Here is a 14,186-nt window from a genome sequence, read left to right as displayed (position 1 = left end):
TGTAAAGCCACTCTTGAATAAGAGACAACGTCAAAAGCGTCTCGCCTGGGCTCAAGACAAAAAGGACTGGACTGCTGCTGAGTGGTCCAAAGTTATGTTTTCAGATGAAAGTAAATGTTGTATCTCCTTTGGAAATCAAGGTCCCAGAGTCTGGAGGAAGACAGGAGAGGCACAGAATCCACGTTGCCTGAAGTCCAATGTCAAATTTCCACAATCGGTAATGGTCTGGGGTGCCATGTCATCTGCTGGTGTTGGTCCACTGTGTTTCCTGAGGTCTATGGTCAATGCAGCAGTCTACCAGGAAGTTTTAGAAAACTTTATGCTGCCTGCTGCGGACTAATTTTATGGAGGTGAAGATTTCATTTTCCAACATGACTTGGCACCTGCACACAGTGCCAAATCTACCAGTACCTGGTTTAAGGACCATGGTATCCCTGTTCTTGATTGGCCTGCAAACTCACCCGACCTTAACCCCATAGAAAACCTATGGGGTATTGTGAAGCGGAAGATGCGAGATGCCAGACCCAACAATGCTGAAGAGCTGAAGGCCACTATTAAAGCAACCTGGGCTCTCATAACACCTGAGGAGTGCAACAGACTGGTCGACTCCATGCCCCGCCGTATTCCTGCAGCAATTTAGGCAAAAGGAGCTGCAACTAAGTATTGATTGCCGTACATGCTGAAACTTTCCATTATCATACTTTTCAGTTGGCCCACATTTCTAAAAAATATTTTTTGGTACTAGGCGTAACTAATATTCAAATTTTCTGAGATACTGAATTTGGGATATTCAGTAATTGTCAGTATTAATCATCAAAATTTAAAGAAATAAACATTTCAAATATATCACTATGTGTGTAATGAATTGATATAATATGTAAGTTTCACGTTCTGAATATAATTATTGAAATGAATCAACTTTTTCATGATATTCTAATAATATGAACAGCACCTGTGTATATATATATAGATATATATCTATATCTATATATATATTTATTTTCTGTTCTACCACGGTATTGAGCACAGTATAATGGATAAACCCCAGTAACCTTGACTATCAGTGTTCCCCCCAGAATATTTGTTAGTTAAGGTGGTGTCTCTCCACGGGCAAGTGGGCGCTGCCCTGGACAGGCGGACGGACGGGGAAGGGGCTGGATGGCAATATAGAGGACATATATCTCGATATTTTTAATCCAACTTTTTATTGACTTTTTCACATATACAGAAAAAAGGTGCAAGTCGAAACAGTACAATTTTAAAGTCAGTGAATTCTTCATACCTTTATCCCTAAAACCACCCACCCACCCTCCCACCTCACTCAGGTCGAACCAACCAGGGACACAATGCACAAACAACAAGTAAGATGACAAAAACACACACATTCACACATACACCCATACAAGACAAAAAACAAAAAGAGACTAAAAGGAGAGAGAAAGGGAGAAAAAAAAAATAAAAATAAAAAATATATAATAATACTAAATAAAAGGGAGATTATTCCTCATCTGCGTCTGGACATAAGTCAAGAGAGTTGACATACAGTAAGAAAGGACTCCATGAAGTTTCAAACACTTGAGCAGAGCCATTTAGTGAAAACCTAAGTTTTTCCAATTTTAAATTGTAAAGAACCTCTTTAATCCAACGGCCGTGTGATGGGGGGTGAGCCAGCTTCCAATTGAACAAGATCAGTCGCCTGGCCAGCAGGGTCGTAAAAGCCACGGCACGTTTTAGTGGTACAGGGCATGTGTTATCAGGGCATATGCCGAAAACGGCTGACAATGGGTTGGAGGGAAAGTCTTGACCGTATGCCTTTCCGATAGTGTTAAAAATGTCCTCCCAAAAGGAACATAATTTAGAGCAGGCCCAGAACATATGGACATGATCAGCCGGAGATTGTTTGCATCTATTACAGGTATTGCTAACAGTGGGGAAGATTTTGGATAGTTTTGCATTAGTGTAGTGAATTTTATGGATTACTTTGCATTGGATGAGACCATGACGGGCACAAATCGAGGAGGAGTGGACCAGTTTCAGGGCAGAGTTCCAGAGTTTATCAGATATGTTGGTGTTAAGATCGCTCTCCCACAAGGTTTTTATCACTGATAAAGAGTTTGGAGCAACTGAGCTTAAGGAGGTATATATCACAGAGATACATTTTTTATGATTTGGGCTCAGAGATAGCAATGTATCTATAAGAGTTTCCGGGGGACGATTTGGGAAGTGTGGGAACTGCTTCTTTACGAAGTCCCTCACCTGAAAGAAACGAAAAAGGTGGGAGTTTGGCAAATCGTATTTGGAAGAAAGTTCAGTGAAGGATGAGAACACACCGTTTGTATAGAGGTCTTCCACAGTGGTGATACCGTGATCGTGCCAGGTCATAAATGCGGAGTCGGTACGGGAAGGTTTAAATAATTGTTTTTTAAGTAGCGGAGTCAAAATAGATGGGCCCTGAAAACCCAAATGTTTCCTTAGCTGGATCCATATTTTCAAGGAGATCGATACAATGGTGTTTGCGCCTTCAAGTTTAAGTGGAAAAGGGAGTGGTGAGCATAAGCAAGAACGTAATGAAAAGTGTGGGATTGCCGTTTCAAGGGATACCCAGGCCGGGAGGGTCTGAGAGCTTCCATCCATCCAGTATAGGAGTTTCTGTACATTAGCCGCCCAATAGTACTGTCTAAAATTTGGGAGTGCAAGCCCTCCCTCAGACTTGGGAGATTGTAGGACCGACCTGCGGATTCGGGCCGATCCGGCCCCCATAAAAATTTGGATATTGATTTCTCTAATTTATCAAAAAAAGATTTAATAATAAATATGGGGATATGTTGGAAAAGGTAAAGGAATTTAGGCAGAGTGATCAGATTGATCCGGCCAGCGAGAGATAATGGTAAAACAGACCAGCGGGCAAAGTCCTTCTCCATTTTTTCAACTAGGGGTAGAACATTTCCCCGGAGCATGTCAGACATAGCCGGAGTAATAAAAATTCCCAAGTAATGAATCCCGTCATGTGCCCATTTGAATGCAGCTAAAGATCGCGGTAACTGTTTAGCTAGGGAATTGATCGGAAATAGTTCACTTTTTTGGTAATTAAGTTTGTAGCCAGAGTGTGTGCCAAACCGCTCCAAAATGTTTAAGATTACTGGGAGTGAGCTAGCAGGATCTGAGATGTATAGGAGCAAGTCGTCCGCATAAAGCGACACTTTTTGCAACGTGTCCGACCGGGTGATACCTTTAAAGACCCTCTCCGCGCGCAGCCAAAGTGCAAGGGGTTCTATCGCAATAGCAAACAGTAATGGAGACAGCGGGCAACCTTGTCTGGTACCTCTTTTAAGAAAAACTGGGGAGGACAGTGTATTATTTGTGCTACAGGGGGACGAGTATAAAAGTTTAACCCAAAGAATAAAATCTTCATTAAAACCAAACCGACACATCACATCAAATAGATATTCTCATTCGACCCTATCAAAGGCTTTCTCCGCGTCGAGGGACGCCACCACTTCCGGGGTCGAGGGGTTTGGCGAATGAATAATTTTTAGGAGGCGCCGAGTGTTGTGTGAGGATTGCCGACCTAACATAAAACCTGTTTGATCCAACGAGATGATGGAAGGCATCACCCTTTGGAGCCGGAGAGCAAGAACCTTGGACAGAATTTTTAAATCTACATTTAAGAGCGAAATTGGTCTATAGCTGCTGCAAAGCTGGGGGTCTTTCTCTTTTTTTAGTATGAGAGAAATGGTGGCCCTCGATAAGGATTCTGGGAGGCGATGGTACAGGAATGCTTCATTATACATGTCTCTTAGAGCCGGAGAAAGAACACTAGAGAAAGTTTTATAATATTCTGCAATGAAATCATCTGGACCGGGCAACTTATTACTTTGTAAGGATTTGATGGCTTCTGTGATCTCGATGACACTAATGGGCTGACCCAAGCCCCTCTTAGCTCCACGTTCGATCTGGGGGAATGTTATATCATTAAATAGTTAATGTGAAGAAGGGGGGCAGTCTGACGTATATAATGTTGTATAAAATGTGGCAAAGGTTTCATTTATCTTAGCTGGATCAGTGTGTAGTTCTTCTGTGTTAGAGCGAATAGATGTGATTAGCCTCGACGATGCTTCCTCCCTAACCTGGTGGGCTAAGAGCTTGCCAGCTTTTTCCCCAGATTCAAAAAATCGTCGTCTGGATTTGAGTAGTTGTAATTTTGCTCTATTGACAGACATAAGGTCAAAATCAGTTTGTAGGCGAAGGCGTTCTTTATATAGTGTCGAGTCCGGGTTTAAAGCGTACCTATCGTCAAGATCCTTAATCTTACGGAGCAGCCCATTGATTTGAATGGTTTCTGTCTTATTTAAATTTGAAATAAAATATATAAGTTGACCTCTAATATAAGCTTTAGATGCCTCCCATAGTATTATACTCTTCCAATTTCTGGTGAATCGTTCAGTTCGAAAAAACACTCAATTTGATCATGGAGGAAATTCGTATAATTGTCTTCTGCTAGTGAGGCTGAGTTGAATCGCCATTGTTTAAGGGGTCTAGGTTGAGTGTCCATATTGATGTCGACTGAGGTGGGAGCATGATCAGAGATTACAATACTATGGTAATTACATGTTTTAATTTTGGAAAGTAGTCTATTGTCGAGAAGAAAGAAGTCTATCCGAGTGTAAGTGTGATGTACATGGGAGAAATAGGAGAATTGCTTAATTGTAGGGGAGGCGTGTCTCCACGGGTCTGTAAGACCTAACTGTTTAGCAAAAGTATCCAATGTTTTAGCTGAATTAGATAAGGGAGCCAGTTTGTTAGATGATCGGTCCAGTACAGGGTTCTGCACCAGGTTAAAGTCCCCGCCCATGATAATAAAATGATTTCCAATGTTTGGAAATGATGTAAACAATTTAGTCCTCTCTGAGCTGCTACCTTACCGTGGTAGAGGAGTTTGCGTGTCCCAATGATCATAGGAGCTATGTTGTCTGGGGGCTTTCATGCCCCCTGGTAGGGTCTCCCAAGACAAACAGGTGCTAGGTGAGTGATCAGACAAAGAGCAGCTCAAAGACTTCTATGGAATTACAACAAAATGAACTCAGATTTCCCACGCCCGGACGCGGGTCACCGGGGCCCCGCTCTGGAGCCAGGCCCGGAGTTGGGGCACGATGGCGAGCGCCTGGTGGCCGGGCCTGTCACCATGGGGCCCGGCCGGGCACAGCCCGAAGAGGCAACGTGCGTCATCCCTCCAATGGGCTCACCACTCATAGGAGGGGCCATAGAGGTCGGGTGCATTGTGAGCTGGGCAGCAGCTGAAGGCAGGGCATTTGGCGGTCCGATCCTCGGCTACAGAAGCTAGCTCTTGGGACGTGGAACGTCACCTCACTGGGGGGAAGGAGCCTGAGCTAGTCCGCGAGGTAGAAAAGTTCCGGCTGGATATAGTCGGACTCACCTCGACGCACAGCAAGGGCTCTGGAACCAGTTCTCTCGAGAGGGACTGGACCCTCTTCCACTCTGGCGTTGCCGGCAGTGAGAGGCGACGGGCTGGGGTGGCAATTCTCGTTGCCCCCCGGCTCAAAGCCTGCACGTTTGAGTTCAACCCAGTGGATGAGAGGGTAGCTTCCCTTCGCCTTCGGGTGGGGGGACGGGTCCTGACTGTTGTTTGTGCTTACGCACCAAACAGCAGTTCAGAATACCCACCCTTTTTGGGTACACTCGAGGGAGTACTGGAAAGTGCTCCCCCGGGTGATTCCCTTGTCCTACTGGGGGACTTCAACGCTCATGTTGGCAACGACAGTGAAACCTGGAGAGGCGTGATTGGGAAGAATGGTCGCCCGGATCTAAACCCGAGTGGTGTTTTGTTATTGGACTTTTGTGCTCGTCACGGATTGTCCATAGCAAACACCATTTTCAAACATAAGGGTGTCCATATGTGCACTTGGCACCAGGACACCCTAGGCCGCAGTTCCATGATCGACTTTGTAGTTGTGTCATCGGATTTGCGGCCTCATGTTCTGGACACTCGGGTGAAGAGAGGGGCGGAGCTTTCTACCGATCACCACCTGGTGGTGAGTTGGCTGCGATGGTGGGGGAGGATGCCGGACAGACCTGGCAGGCCCAAGCGCATTGTGAGGGTCTGCTGGGAACGTCTGGCAGAGTCTCCTGTCAGAGAGAGTTTCAATTCACACCTCCGGGAGAACTTTGAACATGTCACGAGGGAGGTGCGGGACATTGAGTCCGAGTGGACCATGTTCCGAACCTCTATTGTCGAGGCGGCTGATTGGAGCTGTGGCCGCAAGGTTGTTGGTGCCTGTCGTGGCGGTAATCCCAGAACCCGTTGGTGGACACCGGCAGTGAGGGATGCCGTCAAGCTGAAGGAGGAGTCCTATCGGGTTCTTTTGGCTCATAGGGCCCCGGAGGCAGTGGACGGGTACCGACGGGCCAAGTGGTGTGCAGCTTTAGCGGTCGCGGAGGCAAAAACTCGGACATGGGAAGAGTTCGGGGAAGCCATGGAAAACGACTTCCGGACGGCTTCAAAGCGATTCTGGACCACCATACGCCGCCTCAGGAAGGGGAAGCAGTGCACTATCAACACCGTGTATGGTCCGGATGGTGTTCTGCTGACTTCGACTGCGGATGTTGTGGATCGGTGGAGGAAATACTTCGAAGACCTCCTCAATCCCACCAACACGTCTTCCTTTGAGGAAGCGGTGCCTGGGGAATCTGTGGTGGACTCTCCTATTTCTGGGGCTGAGGTCGCTGAGGTAGTTAAAAAACTCCTCGGCGGAAAGGCCCCGGGGGTGGACGAGATCCGCCCGGAGTTCCTTAAGGCTCTGGATGCTGTGGGGCTGTCTTGGTTGACAAGACTCTGCAGCATCGCGTGGACATCGGGGGCGGTACCTCTGGATTGGCAGACCGGGGTGGTGGTCCCTCTCTTTAAGAAGGGGGACCGGAGAGTGTGTTCCAACTATCGTGGGATCACACTCCTCAGCCTTCCCGGTAAGGTTTATTCAGGTGTACTGGAGAGGAGGCTACGCCGGATAGTCGAACCTCGGATTCAGGAGGAACAGTGTGGTTTTCGTCCTGGTCGTGGAACTGTGGACCAGCTCTATACTCTCGGCAGGGTTCTTGAGGGTGCATGGGAGTTTGCCCAACCAGTCTACATGTGCTTTGTGGACTTGGAGAAGGCATTCGACCGTGTCCCTCGGGAAGTCCTGTGGGGAGTGCTCAGAGAGTATGGGGTACCGGACTGTCTTATTGTGGCAGTCCGCTCCCTGTATGATCAGTGTCAGAGCTTGGTCCGCATTGCTGGCAGTAAGTCGGACACGTTTCCAGTGAGGGTTGGACTCCGCCAAGGCTGTCCTTTGTCACCGATTCTGTTCATAACTTTTATGGACAGAATTTCTAGGCGCAGCCAAGGCGTTGAGGGGATCCGGTTTGGTGGCCACGGGATTAGGTCTCTACTTTTTGCAGATGATGTAGTCCTGATGGCTTCATCTGGCCGGGATCTTCAGCTCTCACTGGATCGGTTCGCAGCCGAGTGTGAAGCGACCGGAATGAGAATCAGCACCTCCAAGTCCGAGTCCATGGTTCTCGCCCGGAAAAGGGTGGAGTGCCATCCCCGGGTTGGGGAGGAGACCTTGCCCCAAGTGGAGGAGTTCAAGTACCTAGGAGTCTTGTTCACGAGTGGGGGAAGAGTGGATCGTGAGATCGACAGGCGGATCGGTGCGGCGTCTTCAGTAATGCGGACGTTGTATCGATCCGTTGTGGTGAAGAAGGAGCTGAGCCGGAAGGCAAAGCTCTCAATTTACCGCTCGATCTACGTTCCCATCCTCACCTATGGTCATGAGCTTTGGGTCATGACCGAAAGGATAAGATCACGGGTACAAGCGGCCGAAATGAGTGTCTCCGCCAGGTGGCGGGGCTCTCCCTTAGAGATAGGGTGAGAAGCTCTGCCATCCGGGAGGAGCTCAACGTAAAGCCGCTGTTCCTCCACATCGAGAGGAGCCAGATGAGGTGGTTCGGGCATCTGGTCAGGATGCCACCCGAACGCCTCCCTAGGGAGGTGTTTAGGGCACGTCCAGCTGGTAGGAGGCCACGGGGAAGACCCAGGACACGTTGGGAAGACTATGTCTCCCGGTTGTCCTGGGAACGCCTCGGGATCCCCCGGGAAGAGCTAAACGAAGTGGCTGGAGAGAGGGGAGTCTGGGCTTCCCTGCTTAGGCTGCTGCCCCCGCGACCCGACCTCGGATAAGCGGAAGATGATGGATGGATGGAAGAATTGTCATCCCAGTTAGGTCCATAAACGCTAGCGAGTATGACTGGGGTGCCTTGCAGTTTTCCAGACACAATAATATAACGTCCGGCAGGGTCTGCTACAGTTTGGTTAAGTTAGAATGAAATATTTTTACGAATTACAATGGCTGTGCCCCTGGCCCTTTCGTTGAATTTTGAATGAAAAATATGGCTGATCCAGGCTCTTTTAAGTTGTGAAATCTCTCTGTTGCGAAGGTGGGTCTCCTGAATGAAAAATATATCTCCTTTGAGGTGTTGCAAATGGGTCAAGACCCTCCCAATTTTAGTGGCGCTCCACACACCCCTCACATTCCATGAAACAAATCTGAGTGTATTACTGGTGCTTGTCATTTCTCACCATGTCCAACTAGGAGAGCAGAATGGGCTGATGTGTTCAAGCGGATCAGGAGGGGGGCTGATGCACGATAACTGGGAAGTGCAGAGAGTACTAGTAAGAGGAGGGGGTAAAACAGAAGCGTGAGAAGAAGGAATGAGGTGATAAACAAACCAATAAAAACATACATGTACAGAAAACACAGCAAGCTAACACACACACTCACAGACACAACAACATACAATAATGCCAGGTGTGTTACACCTGGCAACCACCTACAGGACCATCGTCCCAGGACCTGAGAACCCCATTGTCGAACCTGAACCTTCAGTGTCCTTTTCACAGCAGTGCGCTGTCCTTGCGTCTGCATGGACGTATCCATAACGGCTTCCGGTTTTTCCACCTCCCGAGAACAACAGATTGGCTCCAACTGAGTCCGAACCTTTTAAAGTGCATCAAAACTGCAGTATATTCCTTCGAGACACCTAGTACCTAGTATCAAAACAACTTCAGAAAGCAAGAAAAGTAAATTAAAAAAGTTTTAACAACTCAAATGGCATGTAGTCGGATAAAGTATAAGTAAGTGGTGTCACATATGTATATACATATAAATATATACATACATACACATAAACAATGTATACGCCTATGGATGTATGGATATGGAATGATAGTAACCAGTTAAGAAATAGGTATATCAGCAGTTAGGTCAAATAATAATAGTAATAATAGAAAAGATAAACCACTGTGTAATATATATCTATTAGAACATGATAAATAAATGTAATGGGAAGACAAAAGAATTCGAACGTCGATGTACCAAAATAGAATAAACAATATTGATGGTTGTTTAAACCCTAATGACGGTATTTGTATATTTAACAGGTTAGCTCTGGAATGTCAGCATAATTAATATATTAGCTAAATGGTTAAACAAAAAGTGAATGACAAAAAGTGAATGAGAGTGGATTCAATGAGTGACCACACAGATCTAATGTTCAAAGTCAGGCCTAGAGTTGGCGTTACGTTGGCATAGTTAAATGTGATAGAACAGGCCCGGCACGTGTTTTAAGGTTGGTGCCGGCAGTGTAGCCTCCAGACATGGCTGTAGTTAGCCAAGCTAGCGCCGTCCCGCCATGCATTGTGAGGTAGTCACATCATATCAAACAAAGTTTCATTAAAGTCATACCAACTAATGTTAGTCGTTCGCCTGCTCTTGGTTGCGTTGATTATGGGACTTGACGAGGTCTTGGGCGTCTTTCACAGATGCGAGTCGTCATCTCTTTCCATCCTTGGTTGAAACCATTAGCTTAGCCGGGTAGTGGAGGGCTGGTTTGAGGCCTAGGTTGTAGAGGTCTTTCATGACGTCCTGGTACACGGCCCGCTGTTCCAGTATTTCAGGGCAGTAGTCTTCGAAGATGTGTATCGGTGAGTCCTTAGACATTAATTTGCCTCTGCGTTTCCGAGCTTCCCGCACCACCAGTTCCCTCGTTTGGAATCGGTGGAAGCATATCACGACTGGTCTCGGCTTCTCACCGGGGCCTGGCTTCGCTGTTAGCGAGCGGTGGGCACGGTCCAGCTCCGGGGTCGACAACAACGTATGTTCACCCAAGACCTCGACCAGCAATTGAGAGAAGAACGTTGTTGGGTTTGTACCTTCAATGCTTTCGGGTACGCCGACAATTCTAATGTTGTTCCGACGGCTTCTACTCTCCAAGTCTATTAGCTTAGCTTTTAGCCTCGCGTTCTCCTCAGTTACAAATGTTAGCTTGGTGTCCATAGCCAGCATATCCTGGCTGGTCGTGTCGGCAAACAGTTCTAGTGAGGAGAGGCGCTTCTGGTGTTCCAGAAGTGTGGACTGAATACAATCTAGCGTGGTGTTGAGTTTGGAAAAGGCGGAGTTAAACTCCGACGAGAGAGAAGTCTTGTGGTCCGTTAGCATTGTAGTTAGCGTAGCCATTATGGTGCTTGCCGCCAAGTCTTCCTTCTTTTGCTCCTCCTTTTTGGCTCTATTAGACATTTTCTCGTTCAGCGCGGTAAGGTATTAGTACTATAATAACGTTGATAGCAGTTACTGCAATCAGTCGAGCTATACTGAATAGTAGGAGTTAAATATGCGGGAGCGTGAAAAAGTGCGACTACTCCATCTTGTCGCCAACCGGAAGTCTATATCTCGATATTTTTTACCTAAAGTAAAAAAATAAAACACAAAACAGTCCTAGTTACCCGAGATACTAATTATGTCATTATTTGGACTTAGATAATATTGACTTACTAAGACAAAATAATGACTAGGTCAAATTAATGATTTACTATAAATAAGTGTTTGCAATAAGCGTTTGAAAAAAGAGTTAAAAGTGGTATACATTTGCTCAACTCATCATGCTTAATTTATTACAGCATTTGGGAACCCTGGAGTTGATTTTTATTATGTAAATGTTATATTTTTATCAACATGTGATAGCAGGGAGCCTGCCATTCAAAACTAAGCTGCTACATTACTAATGATTAATGTAACTATAGCTGAAAAAAATTGTAAAATAGAAATAGGAGAGACTATTCATCCCTGAACACCATGGAGTTTGGCTTTATGATGCAGTTACATTATTATATCAACTGTCAGAGACAGAAACTCTTCATTTAACATAATGTCAACGGGCTCATAGTGATGTTACTAGTAGTTGACTGGGAGGTGTTTATTATAATTTGGGGAGAGTCCGGTGCATTATGCTCACCTGCTAAACACCCGCACCGTCTCTCCTTTCTGCCTGCCTCTGCCATGAGCACTTACTCCATGCGCTCTGAATACGCACTGCTGATTGGCTGTTACCACTCTGCGTGTAACCAATCAGATGATTGTGTGGGTGGGACAATGCTGGGTACTGCAGAGAAGCACTGACAGAGGCAGTATCAAGCGTAGTAGCTTGTTAAGACTTTAGTTTAGCACCAAATGATAATATAAATACATCTAATTTAGTCAAATACAAATAAGGCAACAAGAGAAATATCCTACACTTCTCTTTTGTAAAGTAAATCTGAACAGCCGATATGGGCATCTATATGATTTGCCTGAGAAGCTCGACAGCACCAAAAAAAAAAAATATATATATATATATATATTTTTAAGACTTTAGTTCAGAATGTGAAAAAAAATCCAGGAATTCACATTGTAGGAATTTCAAAGATTTTATTTGTAAATAATGGTGGAAAATAAGTATTTGGTCAACTATTCAAAGCTCTCACTGCTGGAAGGATGTTTTGGCTCAAAATCTCACAATACATGGCCTCATTCATTCTTTCCTTAACACGGATCAATCGTCCTGTCCCCTTAGCAGAAAAACAGCCCTAAAGCATGATGTTTCCACCCCTATGCTTCACAGTAGGTATGGTGTTCTTGGGATGCAACTCAGTATTCTTCTTCCTCCAAACACGATGAGTTGAGTTTATACCAAAAAGTTCTATTTTGGTTTCATCTGACCACATGACATTCTTCCAATCCTCTGATGTATCATCCTTGTATCCATTTTGGTATAAACTCAACTTGTCGTGTTTGAAGGAAGAAGAATACTGAGTTGCATCCCAAGAACACCATACCTACTGTGAAGCATAGGGGTGGAAACATCATGCTTTGGGGCTGTTTTTCTACTAAGGGGACAGGACGATTGATCCGTGTTAAGGAAAGAATGAATGGGGCCATGTATCGTGAGATTCTGAGCCAAAACCTCCTTCCAGCAGTGAGAGCTTTAAATGGTTGACCCAATACTTATTTTCCACCATAATTTACAAATAAAATCTTTAAAATTCCTACGATGTGAATTCCTTGATATTTTTCACATTCTGTCTCTCACAGTTGAAGTGTACCTATGATGAAAATGACAGACCTCTGTCATCATTTTAAGTGGGAGAACTTGCACAATCGGTGGCTGACAAAATACTTTTTTGCCCCACTGTATATATATATATATATATATATATATATATATATATATATATATAATCGCATTTTGTTCATAGTTAACTTAAAACAGTGCATTCTCCTTCGCTATAATTCGCAGAATTAAAGACTTGATCAAAGCCCCTTTCACTGATAATATCCTCAAACTAAAGGTGCCACGAGCCGTAGGCTAATTGGCTAAAACGCTTGTTCAAACCGATTGTCTAGCAACACGAAGCTATACAAGAGTTTAGACACATTTAGAGTGTTTATGGGGTACTCCGGCTTCCTCCCAACCCCAAAGACATGCACCTGGGGATAGGTTGATTGGCAACACTAAATTGGCCCTAGTGTGTGAATGTGAGTGTGAATGTTGTTTGTCTATCTGTGTTGGCCCTGTGATGAGGTGGCGACTTGTCCAGGGTGTATCCCGCTTTCCGCCCAAATGCAGCTGAGATAGGCTCCAGCACCCCTGCTGCCCCGAACGGGACAAGCGGTAGAAAATGGATGGATGGATGGATGATCATACAAAGTAATCTCTCAGACAGGCTGACACAGCTATGACTGTCGTTAGGTAGGACAATTATTGAAATAAATACGTCAGTGCCTTTTTCCGCGGAAGCTTTTTGAAATTGCCTCTCCTGTGTGTATAGGATGTAAATGAGACATAGAGGGGCCCCACCTCTTCCAAATGGCCATGCACTTGTGTACAAGAAGTGATGTCTTTAAAATGGCAGTCCCCGATGGCTTCAAGCTGCATGCAAAATAAATGAATGAATGAAGTGTTCGTACAGAGGCATATTTGGCGCAAAGTAAAGGTTACATGTTAAAATTGTGCTGTTTTGAAGGGAAGCACCAATTAAATTGGTGTCAGTTCATTTCAGTGGGAGACATCGATTTATGATGTAAGGGTTTTGAGTCAAGAGCTCTGTCACGGAGCCACTTAAGCTTGTAAGTTGTGGCACTACTCTTATCTTGTTTGTGGACAAAATGCAGAATTGGGCCTCTTTCTATGTCTATTGCGAGGTTGCCACAGGAAAAAAAAAACTATTTCAATTCTGATATTGCGTAAATGACAAAAATGTGCATTATCAGCGTGAAAACATATCTACTTCTCCTGTGTGCAGGTTCCAGGCAGCAAGATGGACCTGAATGTTTTGACCGCATGTCAGCTGTTACTTGAACAGGTTTTCAATGAGGGAAACAGCCCACTTCTGCAGCAGCTCTACCAGCACCTGCTCTTTGATTTCCGCATCTGGACCAAAAGCCATTTTACGGTTTGTCAGGGTGAGACATAATCAGCCTTTTTGTTGTTAATCAGTGCACCCAGGCCCGACCCTTTCATTTCCAATGAAAAGTCTTGTACGCTGCTTTCAAATGGAAATGCAAACAGCGGCAAGACCTGTCATCAAAATATACAAAGGATATGTTTTGTAAATGGATGCATTTCTTTGGTGTTGTCATACTAAAAGGATGTTACTTTCTTTCCTAAAGCTCATGTCCGGTACATTTCCACTGTTATACACAAAGGAAAGCAGCGCTTGAAGAGGAAGTACGGAGTCCAGTACATTCTTGACACCATTCGCACGTACTACAGGTGAGCTTGGAGATGCTTCCTCTGGACAGAGGGGAGAATACCAA

General features: G+C 45.2%; 1 protein-coding gene across 3 annotated transcripts in view; it reads left to right on the top strand.

Moving 5' to 3' along the window:
- Positions 1 to 14,186, top strand: part of nbeal2 (neurobeachin-like 2) — a 146,985-nt gene that overhangs the window by 83,543 nt on the left and 49,256 nt on the right. For all 3 annotated transcript variants that reach the window (XM_061915773.1, XM_061915774.1, XM_061915772.1), the window contains 2 exons: positions 13,673 to 13,832; positions 14,040 to 14,142. In XM_061915773.1, coding sequence (XP_061771757.1) covers positions 13,673 to 13,832; positions 14,040 to 14,142 — 263 coding nt within the window. The remainder of the gene's footprint in view (positions 1 to 13,672; positions 13,833 to 14,039; positions 14,143 to 14,186) is intronic.

This window comes from Nerophis ophidion, linkage group LG11 (genome assembly GCF_033978795.1).
Source record: "Nerophis ophidion isolate RoL-2023_Sa linkage group LG11, RoL_Noph_v1.0, whole genome shotgun sequence".
NCBI classification, from domain to species: domain Eukaryota; kingdom Metazoa; phylum Chordata; class Actinopteri; order Syngnathiformes; family Syngnathidae; genus Nerophis; species Nerophis ophidion.
Note: the sequence above shows the minus strand (reverse complement) of the source record. Positions and strands in the feature narration are given on the sequence as shown.